Below are 19,459 nucleotides of genomic sequence, written 5' to 3'. Positions count from 1 at the left end.
TAATAACAACTTAAGTGTTGATGTTCTAATGGCCAAAAAATCCCCCAAGTATCTAATAGAGTATACCAGCCATTGATCTACATCAACTCTGCACAGATGAGATGAAATATAGGCTTAGGAAGTGGTGATAGTAGCTGAGAGTGCTACACAGAACTATCTTGATAGCTTATAGACACTATTATAGAAAAGCACTAGCCATATGAACCTGTAGAGAAGCATATCTCACAGGGAGTTATTATAAAAGATCCAGATCAACAACCCCGCAAGCAACCCAGTTACACGTTGACAGGGTCACCATGTTCCCCCCATTAGCAATGAAAAGACGCTGGACCCCATTGTCGTCGATAACACGCAGCTGGCGCGAGTACGACGCCCACTGTCCGACCTCGACCATGCGCCAGCCATCAACACCCACAGAGTCGTCGTTGACAAACAAGGCGCTCTGCGAGGCGCCATTCATGATCACCATGTCGGTTCCGGTGGCGTTAGTCCAGATTACGTACGGCGACCCGACAGGCGAAGAGTGTGAGGAATCATTGGAGACGACGGCGTTGCCCGTTGCAGAGTCGAATTCCAACGGCGAAGAAGCAACGCGGTAGTACGCGGTGCAGTCTGCCGAGCCGCAATACTCGTACGTGAGGATGTAGTCATTCTTGCTTTGGATGTGGGCGATGGTGGCCATGCCCGGGCGGTCGGTGTAGGTCGAGTAGGCGACGACATCAGTCGAGTCGGTAGGCCAGGAGGTGAGATTGGAAGACGACAGCCGGGACAGTTTCTGGGCGTGCAGCGGATCGCGCTGGTCGGAGAAGAAGCAGACGAGTTGGCCATCATAGTGCAGCAGGAAGGGCTCCCAGATGGCCTGGTTGCCGTTGGTAACGGTTTCGGGCCCGGCGCCGTAGGCGATATGCGCGACAAAGGCCCAGGTCACAGCCTGGTCGGTGCTGGCGTAGAGGTCGATATAGGCACCGCTGAGGTTGGCGGGGGTGGACACGCCCGCAGCGAGAATGGTGCCGGCCGGGTAGTCGCCCATAGAGACGGGCAGGGTGTAGAGGAAGGGCTGGTAGCGCATCCCCCAGCCGTTGACAGTGTCGACAACAGACGAATACGACCCCCAGGTGGCGCCCCCATCAGTGGAGCGATAGATGGGGAAGGCGTCCAGGGGGGGTTCGGGCGGATAGTCTTCCCAGGTCATGAGGAGGGAGCCGTCGGCCAGCTGCAGGGAGCGGCCGTAGATGGTGCGCCAACTGGTGTAGTCGGCGTCGGGGACGAAGACGGTGTTGTTGGTGAACGTGGTGAAGGGGTCTGGCGTTGGTGGTTGCGTCACACAGCCTGCCACCGCAGAAATGAAGAGAAAGAGAGAAGCTTTCATCGTGATGGATAGAATGGAGCAATCAGGCATGAGGAGAGGGAATAAACCGGATGTGACTAATGAATGAGAAGAATAAGGGAGAATATATATTCAGAGAGGTGAGAATATACCCAGAATCCTCTTTTGGCAATTCTCCGCAGGTATGGGGAATGAACCAATTAGGAGAGGCGATTCCCGCTCCCCACGGGGTACGACGGGACCGCGCGGGCCGCCAGACGCGGGGCCTCGGAGGAGACGATCGCCTGTTCGGTTGCTGAAAGCGGCTGGTCGATGGTCTTTTCGTCGAGGGGGAGGGCGTATTCGAACAGGAATCGGACCATCCAGTGGTCGAGTCGGTGGGTGTGCGGATTAGCTGAGAGCAGACAGCTATTCTGGAACTTGAGGAGGCGGTTTACCTTGGGGAGGATGAATAAGAGAGAAGAAGATGAAGAGGAGAAGGGAAAGGGGGGGGAAAACGTAGGAAACGTACTAATAATTTGACAATCGGCCAGTATTGTTCCAGCTCGACCAGGGCAGCAAAGTTGGCGTGGAGAGCCGCCCGTGCAGCGGGCAGCTCGTCCTCCTCGCCAAACAACAGGGTATGCAGCAGCACCGAGGACGAGACGACCGTCATCTGGGCGACGGTCGGGTACACCGTCTCCCACCCGGGCTGGGAGTGGCCACGCCCGCGCTGCAGCAGGCTGGAATACTGCGCGGCATGGCTTCTGCAGCGGGCGGCGAAGCGGGCGCGTTCCGGCGTGGGCGCCAGGCCGAAGGGGTCCAGATACTGGAAGAACAAGAGCGTGGCGTAGTGGTGGAAGCCCAGGTGTAGGGCCACCAAGGGGCCCCCGGTGCCCCGGCGGCCGTGGCGGGCCAGATTGGCGCTGGTTAACCGTACGGGGGCCGGCAGGGCGTCCTGCCAGGCGTCCAGCTGGGAGGCCAGCCGGGCGGTCTCACGCTGGGCAGTAACCTGGTCCAGTTTGCCTTGGACTGTCTGTCGGTTAAGATCTTGGATGGGGCCGAACAGCTGGACCAGCGTCACCATATGAGCCCATAGACTTGAATCAGGGTTGTTATTAGTGTTGTTATTAGTGTTGGTGTTAGTGTTGGTGTTGGTGTTGGTAGGGTTATGGCTATCTGTTAGGCTGTAGAAGGCTGCCTCCTCCATAGGCAAGGGAGGCGCTCCATCAAGAGCCATATCGCGTCGCATGCCTAGACTAGAGGAACACCAATGGTCGGCCATGAAAAGCGTCCACCAGATACGCACTTTGGTCTCGCCAAGGGCTGCACTGTCTGTGCTATCCTGGACAGCAATATTGGTGATTTGCGCCATTCCAATGGCGATTCCTAATTATGTATGAATTAGAAATTTATGAATCAAATGATCAAGGATAAAGATATAAGTAATACTGAAAAAAAGAGCTTCAGATGCCGACTCGGCATTGGCAGCGCAGATATTCGCAATCAAAATACACGTCTGCATGATCGGCACGCTCATCTCCTCCAGGCGGGCGAGGACGAGTCGCTTGGCCCGCGCTGTCAGGGACGCTGCCAGAGCCCCCCGGCGGGCCAGATGCGCCCCCAGGGCACACAGCGCGGCCAGCAGGGCGGGATTGACGGAGCCGCCGCGGATCTGCGCCCGGAGACTGGGCGTGTGGAAGAGGCTATGTGGGCGGTCGTGTATCTTGGTCAGATATTCTTCCGACAACTGCACTCCCAGCTCCCTGGATATTCCCTCGTTGTCGCCGATGCCGGTTTCTTCCTTGTCGCTGGGTGCAAGGCGTGGTAGACCTCGCCGGGTGCGCGAACAGGACAGCTGGCGCTGCAGACACGTCGTGCAGGGATCTGTGAGCAGGCCACTGCGCACACACCGGCGTTTAGCACGGCGGCACTGCTGGCATGACTGGGCGAGCTTCATAGTGATGGACACTGAATTGATCACTGGATCAAGGAACACTGAATACTACAAATCACTGGATTACTACATAAGATCAGGGGTTGGATTCTGGGGGAGTAAAATGCGGGGGACACGAGGTTCGGGATAGGCATATTTCTATTGGCTGATACTCCGCTGTTATAACCAGGTAATATTATACAGAGTACTCTGTACTACACTTTGATATATAAACCACTCTTCCCTCGTTCAATGATTCATATAACACTGGATACTCTTCAACACGCTTTGATACTACACATATACTGCAATGCTCGACGTCCCCTCTGTTACGTGGTACCGGCACGCAGGGCTGCGGCGTCTGTACGTGATGATGCCCATACTGATGCTCTGCGCCACGATCAACGGCTACGACGGCAGTCTGCTCAACGGACTGCAGACCATGGACGCATGGGAGAACTGTACATACCCTCTATGGAAGTTAAGCTATTGCTGATAGAAGTGTCAGATTTTGGAAACCCTGATGGCTCGAGGATCGGCCTGTTCACTGCGATCATCAATATCGGGGCATTCTGTGCCCTTTTTGTGGGTGAGTACTCTCCATAGTAGTTCATTGCATTTCTCTCCCATTATTTTAAGACATGATGTTAATTATTCAGCGCCCTATCTTGCGGATCTGTGTGGCCGTCGACTGGCGACGGCCATTGGGGTTGTAATTCTGCTCATCGGAGTGATTATCCAAGGTATTCCCTTGCACAGATCATATTTCTTTCTCCTGTCTAATATTCCAGTCGTTCCGAACGTCAACTCTGGAATGTTCATTGGGGGGAGATTCCTGGTGGGATTCGGGTAAGATTTGATCTTATCATATTGACTCGATATAGTGGTATTAATGTTGTTGTATTCAATAGATCCAACATATCGATCGGAGCTGCCCCCCTGCTCATTATGGAACTCGCATACCCCCAGCACCGAGGCACATTGACCACCCTCTACAACACGCTGTGGTACCTGGGCTCCATCATCGCCGCGTGGACAGTCTACGGGACCATCGGGTACAAGGGCAACGCCAGCTGGCGCATCCCCGTGGCCATCCAGGCCCTGATGCCCCTGCTGCAGCTGCTGGGTGTCTTCCTCCTGCCGGAGAGCCCACGCTGGCTGTGTTCGCGCAACCGGCCCGACGAAGCCATGGCAGTACTAGTCAAATACCACGCCAATGGCGATGCCGCCGATCCCTTTGTGCAGGCTGAATTCGCCGAGATCGAGGAAACCCTGCTGCGTGAACGTGAACTCGCTCATGTCGGCTGGAGGGAGCTCGTCCGCACGCCGGGCAATCGCCGCCGGCTGCTGCTCATCATCCTCACCTCCTTCTTCAGCCAGTGCTCCGGCAACGGCCTCGTCTCCTACTACCTGCACGATATCCTCGAGTCCGTCGGCGTCACAGACTCGCGCTCCCAGTCCATCTTCAACGGGGGGCTTCAGATCTGGTCCTGGCTGGTCTCCATCGCCTTCTGTGTCGTCTTCGTCGACCGTCTCGGCCGTCGCATGCTCTTCCTCATCGCCGCCATCGGCATGCTGGTCGTCTTTAGCGTCTGGACCGGCTGCTCCGCCGTCTACGCGCAAACCGGCAACTCTGGCGCTGGCTCCGCTGTGCTGGCCATGATCTTCCTATTTTACGGCGTCGCCGGCTTTGCCTGGCCGGGACTGACCGTCGCGTACTCGGCGGAAATCTTGCCGTACAGCATCCGGGCCAAGGGCCTGTCTGTGTGTCTGGCGGTGACGGCCTTGTCGGGCGTGCTCAACCAGTACGTCAACCCTATCGGGCTGGCCCATCTTGCCTGGAAGTTTTACTTTGTGTATATCGTCATTCTTGTCATCGAGGTCCTGGCCATCTATTTTCTTTTTGTTGAGAGCCGGGGGCCTACTCTCGAGGAGATGGCCGTGCTCTTTGATGGGCCTGAAGCAGATATTGAGGCCAAGGTTGCTGAGCATGTTGAAAGCAGTACTTAGCCTATCTAGCTCGCTATGTATCTACTTGCAGCTATGTTACACATTTAGTCTATCTTGATATAAACATTCCAAAATTCCCTGAGGATTAATATTACACTACTATAACTGGCTACTACTAATATGTAGTATCACTACAGATGAAATGAACATCTGAGAGAAATAATTACCACATTAATTCTTATTTATAATAAATCATCAAGACACATCTCTAGTAAAGAGGCAGCTTGTAGGCATCGAACTTGTACATGAAAGTATCGATGCTCGCCTGGTCATAGACACAGTCGGGGATGAGACTGGTGTTGTCGTTCCAGTAAGGGCGCAGGGGCCAAGAGCACAGCTGGGTGTTCTCGCCGAGATAATCGCCCGTGAGGAAGGTCGCGTTCAGCGTCACGGGCTCGATCCCGTTCTCGACCCAGTCGATCATGACCTGCATGTTGGTCTGGGGGAAGGGCCCGTTGGGCTGGAGGTCGTTGGTGGCACAGTGCGCGGCCCCGGGAACAGTGTACAGACGGTACCAGTCGTTCATGGCCGCGACGCTGGCGTTGTACTGCATGTCGGGGAACATGACGCTGCGGACGGACTCGTACCAGTGGATGGACGATCCCGTGGGGATAGACGGATCCTGCTCGCCGTGGAAGTGGATGATCTTGGCGCCGTTCTCGTAGAAGGGGGTCAGGTCGGCCAGCGTGGTCTGCAGGGAGTCGTAGTACTGCTCCATTCCGTGAATCATCCACTGCTTGACGGTGTCGTACGTCACGCCATCGAGAGACAGGTCGGTGGTGTTCTTCAGCTCCAGGAACAAGGTGATCCATTCGGCGCTGTTGGAAGTCAGGTCCTAGGATGTATTAGCATAACCCTAAACCCTAAACCCTAAACCCTAACCCTAGGGTTGGAAAGAAAGAAAGAAAAACTCACCACAGCCCAGCTTTCGGTCGTGTTATCCCAGGTGGTGGTGGCATCACCATACTCGGCACCCATCTGATAATAGATATAAGCCTTCTTGCCGTTGGAGTCGTGCAGACCAGCCAGCAGCGTCTTGGCCAGGGCGACACCCTCAGCAGAGACAGTGCCGTTCTGCGCCGGCAGGGTGATCATGCCGCCGTCACCACCGGCGCCGGAGATGTCCATGGTCGTGCTCTCGGCGCAGTAGTAGGGCTCACCGATGGCAGAAGAGAGATTGTAGTGCAGCTGGCAGAGATCGGAGCGAGACACCACGCCATCCGTCTTGCCGTCCAGCGGATCACAGGCGGCGATGGTGAGGTTGACGAGCTTGTCAAACTCGCACGGGGGCGGGTAGTAGCCCTCGACCACCTCCGCGACGGCTGCGAACAGATGGTTGGCCTGCTGCTGGCCGTAGCGCAGGGCCGGGGCGCCCGCAATGACGCCGTCGTAGAGATCGCCGGCCCGCTGGACCTGACTCCAACCCTCACGGCCGCCCTCGGAGCAGCCCTGGTAGTAGGTGTAGATGTGGTCAGAGGTGTTGTAGAAGTTGGCGGTGAAGTTCTGGCCGATCAGGGTCAGCTCGCGCAGGGCCTGGTAGCCGAACATGTACACGGCGGGCCAGTTGGTCGAGCTGTTGCCCAGCAGGAAGATGCTGTCCAGGGCCGTGTCGAAGCTGCCGAAGCCGCCGTCCGTCATGCCCGCCACAGCGCCGTACATGACGCCGCCCGGGTTGGACGAGCCCTGCGAGTTGATGTCGTAGGCGCCGCCGCCGGTGGTCAGGAACCGGTTCGCAAAGTCGGCCGGCGCGGGCAGCCAGTATTCCAGCTGGACCTCATCGTCGGCACCGTCATGGCTATACGTGAAGGTCACGTTGCAGTAGTTGATCGTCGTGTCCGGGAAGAAGGTCTGTCCGGTGTACGAGACGTTGTACACGGTGTTGGCCGTCACCGAGTCGGCGCTCAGCGAGAGACCGTTGAAGGTCCCGTCTGCAGGCAGGGCCGCCTGGACCTTGGCCACCGTGCAGGCCTCGCTCAACGAGGAGACCGCCCGGGCGGTCCCGGCGAGGGCCGCCAGGGCCCCAGCAACGCGTACGGAATACGACATGGGAAGAGTAGAGAGGAGAGATAGATGGGGAGAGTCTGGGAGATGGAAGGGAGTCTGGGAGGTTGAGGTGGAAAAGATGCGATCGGACGATCAATTTATACTAAAAGACTGTTTGGGACCCTGTCGTTCCCTTCGTCCGCATAGGCAGATGTGAATGCTGCTCAATCCAAACGGGTAAGCGATCCCCCCAGTCGTCGTCATAGCTCCTTGGTTTATCCTTAGTTCTGCCATAGTACATGCCGACGCTTATGCTGCAGGACCCCCACCTCCGCGGTCTGGAATGCAGGGGTCCTGTGGAGGCTGTGGGGATGTGGGGGACTTTGAGGGACTACGCGTACTTTGAGAGTCCGTTTTCTCAGGGTGTGTCCCTCGGCTGTCCCCACACACAGTTTCATCCCACCCTCCCCAACTTTCCATCCCCATCCATAGTCCACACCCCCGGACGGCTGTACCCCAGCAAATAAGAGTCATAATAATACTAAATCCGATGCACTGGCTGTTAGATCAGCCATGGAATGGTCACAGGCTGGTCACGGGGTGTTTCGGCGGACTTCCCGAATCCGAATTTCCCCACTCCGCCCGATGTATGAGTATTAGTTGAGAACCATCGTATGGTTAGAATCAAGATGCAGAGTGCTATACCTTAAATTGATGATCTACTTAATTAGGAGAGTACTAGGTTACTATATATGATACAAATTATCAAAACCCATTATACCGTGTCAGGTCCAGAATGTGTCACTACAGAATCAAATAGAGTAGGCATCTCCATTAGTGGAATCGACGCGTGGCAGGTGGAGCTCCACACCAGATTTACATACCGCATACTGCATCTGGAGTGCGAAGCGAAGAACGAACTGCCCGCTAACTGTTAGCCGTGGGGATGCTTCCTAGACTGTGGGGTACAGGGTTTGTGCTGCGGAGTACCCCCGGCCGTCTGTAGAGAACCATCAAGAAAAGTTCTCAGCTATATAATATTGATAATCAATAGTGGTTGAGGGATACTCTCTACGGAATATTATGATTCATATAAGATACCTAGGTATACTAGGAGATTTTCAATATGCTACGAGTGAGCCTGACCTACTCTATAGTATAGTGATATATATTTATCCTCCAGGCGACATGGAGGTATTTCACACTTTCTTTATACTCACTAGTATTGCCGGCATGTGGGTGTACTGTCGTTTCAGCATTGCTAGGGACCTTGTAGAGGCTTAATACACTCAGTTCTAGCAATAAGATAGGCTATAGAAGATCAAAGTAGATTATAAATATGCCCTTAGGATGACTATTCTCTGTAGCTATGCAAACGACATGATAGTATCAGGGCACACGCAAGCCAATGAATGTAGTATTCTAAGATATGAGGGAGGCAGAGGAGTGGCTTATCTCTGTCAGCCATATAGAGGATGTGATGGCTATGGGAATGCACATCATGGGTTACGGACTAGAGATAGAATCGGCAGATCGTTCGTACCGGCAAAGCGGTCCGCCCAGGCCAACTAAAAACGGGCCCTGGCATGAATTCATCTTATGGTCCTTGGCATCAGGTACCTGGCGATGATCGACGATATGAAAAGCCAAGAGGTCCAGCCCGGCAGCTGGCAACAAACCCTGAAGATCGGAAAATGTCTATGAGGAACAGCTTATGCACTATAAATGGTAACTATCTGACAAAGCCAATCTATGCTGCCAAATAGTGAGTAAATATGATATATATATATATATATATCTGCATATATAGTTGCCACTGCCTGACTATTCGTGGCTCTGAAGGCTTGAACCGGTCATATTGGAGACAACCTAATTTGAGTCTTCTTCTATACCGTGTAGCTCATAGTCAAGTAGGATATTCTATACCGGAAGATATTCAGTATTCTTCTAGGAAAGCAATGGTGATATTGATGTTGGAAAGTATCAAGTACTACACAGGTATTCTATGGGGGGTTATATAGAATAAACAGGGCAGAAACTAATGACTTTATTCCTGATTAAAATACTATTAGCATTGATTATGATTAAAACCCTTTCTTACTGCAGCAGAAGCCGGCTTATTCAATCAGAAATACTGATGGTATATTTAACTAAGTATATAAAACCTTACCTATCATGTCACTGAGCCCAAGGTTAGGGTTAGCACTGCATGCTATCTTTCTCTACCCTGACTTATATATACATCTTTATATTGCTTTGAACCTCCTGTGTCTACCACTGATATCACACAAAGTAAATATCAAAGAAGAAATACTACATGCTCGTCTACTTGGGAGCATTATTATATACATGTCTAGTCCAGCCAGGTTCAGGTTCTAATCCTAGTACATGCTGAAGCTTAGTCAGCATCCCAAGCTTAGTCAAGCCAGCACGCAATTAGCGCAACTTCACGACTTAACACCATCAAGAGTCCACAATACTAGCTTTCTATGCAGGACCTACATGATCGCAATCCGCATCTAGTAGGTGAGTGGAGAGTATACGACTGCCGCCGTGACCAACCCCTACTGCACTGTGATGGATATTGTGCCCCTCGAGCTCGCTCGCAGGCCTGCAGCACCCCGGCACGCACTACAAGGGCGGAGAGATTGCCCCCCCTGCGTGGCCACGATGGCGCCGACTATATCACGGGCTTCAAGATAGCGGTCTCCGGCGCCCTGCAAAAGGTTCACTATAAACTGGTTTTTGTGCCCGCCCCGCGCGGCCCTCAGCGCTGGGAGCTCTTCAGCGTCAAGCAGGACCCGGGGGAAATCCAAGATTTGGGCAAGGAAGAGCCGGAGCGCTTCGCCAGCATGATGGAGCCGTGGGAGGCATATAAACGCGAGGTGGGCGTTGTAGGCGTTGCGGGCGAGTTTTCCCCTGTCATTCTCGGCCACAAGGTGCGTATTCGTGATGAGTTTGGTGACCCCTATGATTGAATCAAATTTATCGAGCGCCCGGAGAGGATGCCCGAGCATTCGAAGCATGTTGTGCTTTGATACCCCTAAAGTATACTGCACTTGGTAGAGCATACCATGCCAGTTCAAATATTACTTATCATTGTTATATAACAATGGGTTTTCATTTTTATCAACACTAGGACGAATACAAATTCGAGCACATCATCTAGCTATTAGGGTAGATGGCTTTGGTCTGGGCACCGGGCCTTGAAATATGGTCCAATTTCCAATAGACCATGTTGGTTTTAGGGTTAGGTTAGGGTTAAAATGACGGACAGAAAAGGGATGCTGTTATTCTTCTATTATATTACTTTACTTCCACAGACAAACTACCATAGAATGACCCATGTGAGTTAGTATAGCCTTTGCACATACGGAGCTGCATTTGGCCTTTTTGTCTATATCCAGCATCTAATTTTACAGAATACTTGCCCGGGGTGAATCTATCTGTCACGCCTCGCAGGATCTCATGATGACTCCGAGACTGGACCTGCTAGTTTTACATTAGTTTCGAGGTTTCATATTACTAACTTGTGCATGGTAGTAGAGAAACAGGCACTTAATCCTAAGTATCAAAAGTACTAGAGTTCAATAACTAATTGAAACTTGAAATCCTTTCATAGGATAAACCTTAGGAGAATTCAATAAAGACGAGTCTTTAGGCTGACAACCACTCTGGTCTATATACAGGAGATGCCACGGATCTGTAAATGGATTTTACATTTGAGTAATCAAGAACATAATCATAGTATAGTAGCAAGAGTTAAACACCCCACACTGCATTATTTAATATAAAAAGAAGACTGCAACATATATTATCTCCTCCGATTCTGCTTCAGCTTCTCAACCGCCTTCCTATTTTTTTGGTAGATCACATCCTTACCATCGATGACACCTTTCTCCTCTAAGGCGTCTAGAAGGTCGAGAATGTAGTCTTGACAGTTGTAATGTCCGAGTGTGTCAGGTATTATTATATCTTGTGCAATGTCAACTATCTCGTTCACCTGAGAATTGTAAACGTCGCAAAGGTCCATCATTTTGTTAAGTTTCCCTGATTTGGAAGCATCAAGATTTCGCTCTTCAAACTTCCATCCAGAGCAGTAAATCATATGGAGGATGATCTTTTGGGACTTGGCTCGTCCGTCGATAAAGAGACTCCAGTGTTTGTACTCAACGCCATTGTATATTGCAAGACGTAATGGAGAAGTTAAACGCATGTTGGATTAAGAATAAGAGTGGACAATTGGTCTTCAGTAGAAAAATAGTAGGGGTAAAGACTCTTCAGAATTGAAGGTAATTCAGAATGAACATAGTGGTTTATCGTGGAATAGGAGAGATCCAGGAAGTCTGTGGTACATGATATTTATAGACTGGAAAAAAGCTGATTGTAAGTATATTGACCATAGAATATACTGAGAATCTTTGTTATTTAAAATAGAACAGCAATCAAAGAGAATAGCCTTAGAAAACCTAGATAAAGATAAATAGCGCAAAACTGAAATCCATTGTTAACCATTAATTCTAAATATACTATAGAACACTGTTGATTCATTTTCCATAGCAAATCTTGAATGTAGAATTTGGCTTGAAATTCCATCTAGTAACAATTATTTTATAGATGTATTATTAATAAGTGCTATAGTTATTCCAAAAGTCTGCGCTACATAGCGTCAGTAGTCCTTTCTTACAATAGCTTCCTTTGTTCTCTTTCACTTGAGGCATGGGCTGAAACCCTTGTATCAGCATGAAAGGGAGAATAATTTCTGCCGGGAGTGTAGCTTAGTTCTGATAAGACCAGCATCAATGTATGTATGCCAGACCCTACTAGACTTAGGTTCATTACTCTCTTATTATTATCAAACTTCAAGTCCCTAATTTTATATACTATGGCCAGACTTTGTCCGGTATTGAACCTCTAGGGCAATATAGAAAGGCATGACGGCGTAGGATATAGGGGCCATAGGGCGTGTATGTCTTGGGCATCAACAGCAGACCGAGGACAAACATTACGCCCAAGAGGACCATGCATAGCAAGTTCACAAGCCACCATTCGGCGCCCGCCGCGAGGCCACACTCGGCCGGGGCGAAGATGTCGAGGACCGCACCGGGGGAGTTCAATTAATAGCAGCTGAGCTGGATCCCACAGAAAGCGAAGGACGACTAAAGCAGCGCCTTGGTTCGGCTGGCTGGCAGTAGGTCACACTTTAAACGATATTGAAGCGCCCATGGTCAAGTGGTAGATGTACAGCCGTAGAGTTCGGAGAGCGGCCCTAGAGCACTGCAGAGATTGTATTTTATTGATAGATTGTCAGATGACTTATTGCAAGATCCAATATTGAAGATATTAATATTCTTATTATATTCACATGATGAAGCACTTTGCTACCAGTTGAGATCAAGGTGTCAATATTGACGTTGTATTTGCACTCGCAGTCGATGAGAGTTGGATACTATCCATTGACCGGGTCGACGGGCACCCTCGATGTATTGGCTCGAGATGCGCGCATCCAACGAGTCCACTGTCTGAACCGGCGAGAAGACAGCCACAGAGTCCAGCAAGGGCAGAGCAAGAAGCATCATCTAGACACGCCGATGCACAAGATTAGATTCTGGAAGATTGGTCGCGCCCAGAAGCAGTTCGGTCTGCAGCCAGAGGCGTTTGAAACGCTGCAACAGACCGTAACAGTAGTCATCGACAACGCGTGTCTGGTCAATTTCATTCTCTCTGTGGCCTCATCCCGCCCTCATCTAGAGGGGGTGGTGAACCTGGTGGATTTCTGCGCTGGAGCCAGTTCCTCGCCTCATATTCTTTGTCTCCTTCATCAGCGCCGCGATGAGTTCGAAACATATCGACGCCGTGCCAGACTTACTGGGCGAGGATATTGACGACAGCCAGGGGGGAGACAAAGAGCTGTCGCTGGTGCTGGCCAGCAACCCGGCGGGCAAACCGCTGACATTCTTTGATGAGCCTGTGGCGGACAAAGAGCAGCTGAATGCGCTTGACACGAGCCAGACACTCAGGGCAGTCGAAGGGGTCAAGAAGGAGTGGATGGAGAAATGGGTTGATGAGTGGCTGCTGTAGTTGATGAGTACAGATACATGTTGAGGTCTCATGTTATATAGATGGGAAGATGAGTTCATCAATGCTATTCAAATAAGAATCCTTTATCTAATAATATAGTATTTCATCAGTTTACTGTTTAACTTTAGGTTATAAATTACTTTCACTACAACATTATCTTAATCTTAATAGTTTCCCCCTTTCATTATTCATATTATCCTTATCTTATGGGAATCATCTCATCATGGTACTTTTCATGGCTCATAGCTTGATTACTGCTCCTTGCCTTGCTCCTGGATCAGATGATCGTATTGTGAGTAGCCCGTCTGCTCGTTGCTCATGTCGCCACTGTCGCCCCCGGACCGTATCTCATGGGCATAATTGAAGGAATAGAGCTTGTGTTTCCATTTCCCCCACCCCACAGTAACCTCGCAGCTCATCTCCATGGAGGATGTCTTGCCCGTGGTGGTAACCTTTATCTCCTCAGCGCCATCGCTATGAGCATCACCATCATTGTGATCATCCCTGCTGACCACTTCCCATCCTGACTCGTGTACGGTAGATGGATCAACGGAGGCTTGGCGATCTATGTGGAGTGAAAGTGAGTTCCATCTGAGATCAAATGACCGAATCGGATATCAAAAGGCGGGGCCATACCATGTTGGCAGCTGCCAGTGGGAGCCTTACCAAGGCTCTGTGAGTTCTGTTCGGGGGTAGCCATGATGCAAGCAAAGCAAAATAGAGGGTAAAACACAGGGCAGAGAGGAAAGGCCGTAGTTGGAGAGGATGGAAATGGGAAGAAAAGGTCTTTTTATTCAGAACTGCCGCTGTCCCCTCCCATTTGCAACACACTGCGCTAAATCGGGGCTATTCTAGGCAGCAGGATTCTCTTCTGTCAAGAATAATGGCAATCACAATGAAGAAATGGGAGTAGGAATCAGGAAAAATGATAAGAAACAATAATAAGAGTCACCATTCATTAGCTTACCTGAAGCACACATTATTTACCTCTATCTGGTCCTGGGATATGGTATAATGGCCCTCTTCCCCTAAATATGTCTAGTCCAATCTCGCAGACTGTCCACGCTAGCGAACATGCCTGTCATAGATTTGGTTATGTAGTATCTTGCTAAACATCTGGCAGTGATATAAAAGGTGAGGCCACTGTTAAGAATCTATTTTTGATCTAGAGATTCCTGATACTGTAAAGTTGTGTCCCGGTACTATGTTTCTAAGTTACCACCACCACTTACTAGTATACAACATATCCCTCACTATGAGGATAATTACTACCCGACGCCAGTTTTGTCTGCGTTGTCTGCGACAAAAGATATGTAGTACAGGCGCATGGATACAGTTATTATATAGTATATTGTATGGTTATCATGGTATCTAGAGGATGTAGGGGCGAGTAGAAGACTTTACTTCTTATAGTTCTTGAATTAAGCCTAGTCAAATATCTACTTTATCAAGAATCTGCTATTGAATACCAGTATGTTATTGGCATTCTTACTATTCATTTGTAGCATTATTTCAATGGATGTTAATTTAATGACACCTTACTTTTATATGGAATACTAGAGCAGTGTAAATAAGAACTTCTGACTCTTCCTTCGTGTCTTGGCTGGCCATGTCCACCAACCAGACATCAGAGTAGGAGTATAAACCTGGGTTATTCTTATAGTTACAAAATAAAAGCGCCACTCAATGAAGACATCTACCAGTATAACATAGTTGACTAATGGTGAAGAATCAGGCATCTTACCCTGCCCCATTTTTTATTTTCAGTTTAGAGTTTACATACAGTGATGATCAGAGCTGCACCTTGACCCTATATAAAAAATAATAAGATTCTTGCCTAAACCGCAGGCGATAGCTGCTATCTCACCTACACCTTGGTGGGATCATCTGTCGACGCCAATCTATTAGTTCTGTCCAGGCTATCAGGCCATTGTTTCAGGATGCAGCAAACGTATTGCGATCTGCATAAAGCGCAATAGCTAGAGATCGCCACCTCATTCAATACATCTGAAGTGCAGTTAAACCCTAGTACTGCCGTTGGGGAGAACGCAGTAGAAGGGATGCTGCTGTCCTGCCGTTCCTTATTTACCATTGTGTCCTGAACAAGGATGTGGGGTCTATTTATGAATGCTATAGTAAGATAACAAACTCATTTTATATATCTTTAATATCCTTAGACTCACTATCTCATTAGGAACCCTTCTTTTAATTCTAGATATAAATAGTCTTTATTTTACCCACCACAGCAATCATTGTCCTTATAAAAAGGAGATGCTCATCAGGTCTAAGTCAATAGGGATATTTAAGGGCTGCTCTCTAGTGTCTGTTGTAGGATCCTACAGCTAGATGTTTCTATCACTTAGAAATGACGCTGATAATGTGCCATCTGTGAGAAGGTGAGTGTGTTGCTATGATAGTCACATTCACTCTAACAACCAGGCGAAGAGAGCCTGCCTGGACGTCCCAGAGTCTGAGAATCGGTCTTGAAGGGCTAGATCATTAGAAAGATCAAGAAATGGATCTACATGGATAGAGGATGGATTAGTGCAAGTATGCTCTTTAGGTATTATCTATAATTAAGTTGAGTAAATATATTAATATAGACAGATCTGCATATGTTTAGAAATCTATCACCTCTTTAGTATATCAAATATAATTCTAACGGCCCTATCAAGGCATTGATAGGCACTATTAATTAAGCACACCATAGTATCGGAGTAAGAGGAGAATGACTGGGTTGACTGCCGGCCCTCGCGATAATCTACAAGACATTACCCTTTGTCTGGGTCATGTTCTTGACATTGAGGTTCTTCATCATGCCGACAAAGATGAAGCCGAGCACCATAACGGCAGTGCCCGCGGCGAGCATGCGGGTCTGGGCATACCCGTACGACTCGACGATAGCGGTACGAGTAGCAGTGCCAACAGGGTAAGAAAGCTGCTCCGTCAGACTCTCATAGATGAGCAGAACATCCGACTGGGCCGAGGCAGGCAGGTTCTTCTCCAGCTGCTTGAGGAAGGTGTTGGTCCAGATGGCACCGGAGATGGCGGCACCAATGGAATCACCCATGCTGCCCATGATGAAGAGCAGGGCGAGAGCAGCCGCGACATGTTGGTGATCGACCGAGGCAAGGACAGCAAGCTGGACGCAGAGAATGAAGATACTGCCGGCAACTGAGAAGAAGATCTCACACATGACAATATAGCCAATGTTCCCGCCTGGTTGACGGAAATGGATCATCAGGCCGAGACCAAGGATGTACAGGGGCACACAGAACCAGAGAATCCACTTGAACCGCCCAGTGAGGTGGATGAGGTAACCCGCAAGGAAGAGGAAGACGAAAGAGACGACATCGAAGATGTTGCTGATGTATCCGGCTGTGGCCACATCAACCTCATACACCACCTGCAGGAAAGAGGTGAGATAGCTGGCATAGCAGTAATAGGAGATCTGGTAGATCATGTCGAGCAGACAGGCGCCCAGGATAGTGCGGTCAGTGAGGAACTTGTAGTTGAGGAAGGGCACGGGGGCGATGAGGCCCTCGTAGACACCAAAGCCGATGATGAGCAGCAACCCGACGACGATCATGGCGATGATGTATCCTGTTCCCCAGCCGTGGGGGGCCGTCGCGGCGAGGGTGAAGGGCAGCAGGAAGATGATGAAGCCGGAGGCAAAGAGAAACACTCCAGGCACTAGAGTAAGAGGAAAGATCAGCCCGGCTGGTCAAACATTCATCGTTGTTGGGAGAAAGATCAAGCACTTACGGTCGAATTCAATGATAACCCACCAGATGGTCTTGAGGTTGAAGTTCCACTGCTTCTTCTCGCGGATGAAGATGCCGTTCTTCTCGGCCTTGCGCAGGTTCCAGGCGAGCATGAAGTAGATGGGCAGGGCAAACACAGGCAGGATGATGGCCCAGCAGCCGTATCCCCAGCGCCAGGAGACGTAGTCAAGGAAGTCCTGGGCAGCCTTGGAGCCGGCAAAGGCAGAGATGATGGCCGGGGAGGAGGTGAAGGCAAAGCCGAGACCACGGTTGCGCAGGTTGGTCACGTCCGCTGCGAGCACGTCCCAGGTGAAGCCCAGGCCGGCGAAGCCGATCTCGTAGAAGACCTGGCCGGCGCAGTAGGTGGCCAGGTTCTTGGACGAGGCCAGCAGTATCATGCCCAGAATGGAGAAGCACATCATGACGAGGAAGCCCTCGGCACGGCCCCAAAGATCCAGTGCCTTTGCCATGGGGATGTACACGGCGCCCGCCATGGCCGAGGCCACGATGGTGATGACGGTGAGCAGCGAGTGGCCCAGGAACGAACTCGTCGCGTAGGGGGCCAGACTGACCAGCACGGTGGCTCGGAAGTTGTTGACCAGGTTCAGCAGCCAGATTCTGAGAAGATTATGCATTAGAATCATGATGATAGTACAAAGCAAGAGATGATAGTGACATACAAGACCAGCATGATGTATAGGGAGGTCTTTCCCCAGGCCAGCGTGACGGCCTCGATCTTCTGGACACCCGTCTGAGCATCGGTCGCCGGCCTCATCTCCTTCTCGTCCGGGGGGATCTCAGGGATCTCATTGACGACGATGGGGGCCGGGCCGATCTCCTTGTCGTCTGCCGCCGCCCGCTGGGCGGGGACGTCGATCGCCTCAGGCGTATCGGCCGTCTTGTTGCCCACGATCTTGTGGAATCTGGTAGAGATGGGCATTTTGGTTGTCGAGGATGGCACACAGGAACACACAGCAGCAGGGGAGGGATCGGCGATTTATATCTACCAGGTCGGGCAATATTACCAGGCAATACGGACAAGCATGAGGCAAGAAGGCCTCAGACTCCATCGTGCTAGTTGGTTAGCCAGTTAGTCTCTCCTAGCGCCAACTTATTACTTAAAAAAAATCTCAGTAATAAAGTATAGACATGATGGATATATTTCTCTCCATGGTCGGCTATATGGTTTGGTGTATTTTTGTAAAGTTCCTCGGAAATTTATTTTTTCTGTGACAAATTAATAATCCATATTTCTGATTATAGAATCCCGTGCAAGGAGGGGAATGTTACCTAATCATTCAATATATCCAATAAGATCTTATTTTGTGCTGAGTAATCAAAGATTTGGTGCAATTGAAATTTACCGTAAATAAAATCAATATTCAAAAATTCACCAGCCCTACTATAATCTACAGTGATTCAGTCCTGAAAGATTAATATGGATCGAGGATAGATCAAGCAGGACATCCGTAGTGGATACAGACTAAAATATGGTTACAAATTAGAGATTAGTTCTCGTTCTGCTATTGACAGTAACTAGTCCAGATATGGTATACCACAAGCTATCGTTATCGCAGACCCATGTCAAATCTAGAGCATACGGCCCTTAGATGGATTAGATTGAATTATCTGCGGGATTTGCAGGGGAAGGATTTTGCCCTCCATGGCGCTTCCAATTTCCTCATACCGAGAAAGTCCACGACGACTCAATTACCATTATAGCCACCCTGTATATTACTACTAGTCTTGGCCACAAATAATTCTTGGTCTAGCAGTAAGCCCTTGTATCGGCTAGTTTCGGGCCCAGACTCGGAGCCCTGACAAGAATCCCCAGGGCCATCTATAGGCACCCGGAGTAATTCCGGCAGGGCTCAGCGCCAACTCTTGGCTCCACCTGCAAAATTGAAGAGTTTGCATTATCTGATCCTTTGAGTTTTTTTTTTTCCTCCTTCCTGAGATTATCAATCAGATGACCGGCTTTATTTTTTTTAAAAATTACACTAGCCCGTCGGCTGCCAGAGCCAGGATCAGGATCCTGGTTCTAGCTTGGACTACTACATGTGTGAGTACGTACTCCATATGAAGTACAGCTCCCGGGGGGCAACTGGTGAGAGAGAACATGAGATCCCTGTGGATGCAGTAGTAGGCTACAGTTCAGTTCCACCTGATACTCGGCCACCTGCTTTCATTTGCGTAATGGCTGAACATTCCACCGGCCAATCTGTAAAGAGACACGGATACGCTATAAAGACTGAACCTGCTTTTGGCCACACCACCGACACTCGGATCAATCCGCCGGAGTAAAAACATACTTCTCCCATTAAGGTTAAGGGCTAGGGTTCTGGGGGGCCAAGCGATCCAGCTAGTTGCAACTTGGCG

The 19,459-nt window shown here is 49.9% G+C and overlaps 8 protein-coding genes across 8 annotated transcripts; 3 read left to right on the top strand and 5 right to left on the bottom strand.

The window, feature by feature from the left end:
• Positions 1–235: 235 nt before the first annotated feature.
• ASPZODRAFT_69460 (hypothetical protein) lies at positions 236–1,369 on the bottom strand (the record flags this gene model as incomplete). The annotated part of the gene is made up of 1 exon (XM_022729580.1): positions 236–1,369. The coding sequence occupies one exon, from the start codon at positions 1,367–1,369 to the stop codon at positions 236–238; it is 1,134 nt and encodes a 377-aa protein (XP_022579720.1).
• A 158-nt stretch (positions 1,370–1,527) lies between these two features.
• Positions 1,528–3,266, bottom strand: ASPZODRAFT_17426 (hypothetical protein; the record flags this gene model as incomplete). Its single annotated transcript, XM_022727024.1, has 3 exons — positions 1,528–1,764; positions 1,839–2,695; positions 2,759–3,266. The coding sequence occupies 3 exons, from the start codon at positions 3,264–3,266 to the stop codon at positions 1,528–1,530; spliced, it is 1,602 nt and encodes a 533-aa protein (XP_022579719.1).
• Positions 3,267–3,552: 286 nt separating this feature from the next.
• On the top strand, positions 3,553–5,252 carry ASPZODRAFT_69905 (hypothetical protein; the record flags this gene model as incomplete). Its single annotated transcript, XM_022729618.1, has 5 exons — positions 3,553–3,703; positions 3,751–3,831; positions 3,902–3,985; positions 4,034–4,091; positions 4,154–5,252. The coding sequence occupies 5 exons, from the start codon at positions 3,553–3,555 to the stop codon at positions 5,250–5,252; spliced, it is 1,473 nt and encodes a 490-aa protein (XP_022579718.1).
• A 155-nt stretch (positions 5,253–5,407) lies between these two features.
• Positions 5,408–7,349, bottom strand: ASPZODRAFT_160137 (hypothetical protein). Its single transcript, XM_022726453.1, has 2 exons — positions 6,168–7,349; positions 5,408–6,087 (listed from the first exon to the last, which is right to left on the bottom strand). Exons 1-2 carry the CDS (start codon positions 7,296–7,298, stop codon positions 5,461–5,463), a joined length of 1,758 nt encoding a protein of 585 aa, XP_022579717.1. The 5' UTR covers positions 7,299–7,349; the 3' UTR covers positions 5,408–5,460.
• A 2,375-nt stretch (positions 7,350–9,724) lies between these two features.
• Positions 9,725–10,213, top strand: ASPZODRAFT_143854 (hypothetical protein; the record flags this gene model as incomplete). Its single annotated transcript, XM_022724953.1, has 1 exon — positions 9,725–10,213. The coding sequence occupies one exon, from the start codon at positions 9,725–9,727 to the stop codon at positions 10,211–10,213; it is 489 nt and encodes a 162-aa protein (XP_022579716.1).
• An 836-nt stretch (positions 10,214–11,049) lies between these two features.
• ASPZODRAFT_143853 (hypothetical protein) lies at positions 11,050–11,451 on the bottom strand (the record flags this gene model as incomplete). Its single annotated transcript, XM_022724952.1, has 1 exon — positions 11,050–11,451. One exon carries the CDS (start codon positions 11,449–11,451, stop codon positions 11,050–11,052), a length of 402 nt encoding a protein of 133 aa, XP_022579715.1.
• Positions 11,452–12,670: 1,219 nt separating this feature from the next.
• Positions 12,671–13,316, top strand: ASPZODRAFT_17422 (hypothetical protein; the record flags this gene model as incomplete). The annotated part of the gene is made up of 2 exons (XM_022727023.1): positions 12,671–13,071; positions 13,127–13,316. 2 exons carry the CDS (start codon positions 12,671–12,673, stop codon positions 13,314–13,316), a joined length of 591 nt encoding a protein of 196 aa, XP_022579714.1.
• A 2,555-nt stretch (positions 13,317–15,871) lies between these two features.
• On the bottom strand, positions 15,872–18,211 carry ASPZODRAFT_167678 (hypothetical protein). Its single transcript, XM_022726839.1, has 3 exons — positions 17,761–18,211; positions 17,082–17,698; positions 15,872–17,009 (listed from the first exon to the last, which is right to left on the bottom strand). Exons 1-3 carry the CDS (start codon positions 18,018–18,020, stop codon positions 16,078–16,080), a joined length of 1,809 nt encoding a protein of 602 aa, XP_022579713.1. The 5' UTR covers positions 18,021–18,211; the 3' UTR covers positions 15,872–16,077.
• Between the last annotated feature and the right edge of the window lie 1,248 nt (positions 18,212–19,459).

Source organism: Penicilliopsis zonata, assembly GCF_001890105.1.
Source record: "Penicilliopsis zonata CBS 506.65 unplaced genomic scaffold ASPZOscaffold_11, whole genome shotgun sequence".
In the NCBI taxonomy this organism is placed as follows: domain Eukaryota; kingdom Fungi; phylum Ascomycota; class Eurotiomycetes; order Eurotiales; family Aspergillaceae; genus Penicilliopsis; species Penicilliopsis zonata.
This window is presented reverse-complemented; position numbering and strand designations above follow the sequence as displayed.

Excerpts from the sequence above, each read along its gene's own strand:
- ASPZODRAFT_160137 (XM_022726453.1), bottom strand. The coding sequence starts at position 7,298 with ATGTCGTATTCCGTACGCGTTGCTGGGGCCCTGGCGGCCCTCGCCGGG. Across the intron at positions 6,088-6,167 it reads CGACCGAAAGCTGGGCTGTG|GACCTGACTTCCAACAGCGC; the intron begins GTGAGTTTTTCT and ends AATACATCCTAG.
- ASPZODRAFT_167678 (XM_022726839.1), bottom strand. The coding sequence starts at position 18,020 with ATGCCCATCTCTACCAGATTCCACAAGATCGTGGGCAACAAGACGGCC. Across the intron at positions 17,699-17,760 it reads CTATACATCATGCTGGTCTT|AATCTGGCTGCTGAACCTGG; the intron begins GTATGTCACTAT and ends TAATCTTCTCAG. Across the intron at positions 17,010-17,081 it reads GGTTATCATTGAATTCGACC|TGCCTGGAGTGTTTCTCTTT; the intron begins GTAAGTGCTTGA and ends CTCTTACTCTAG.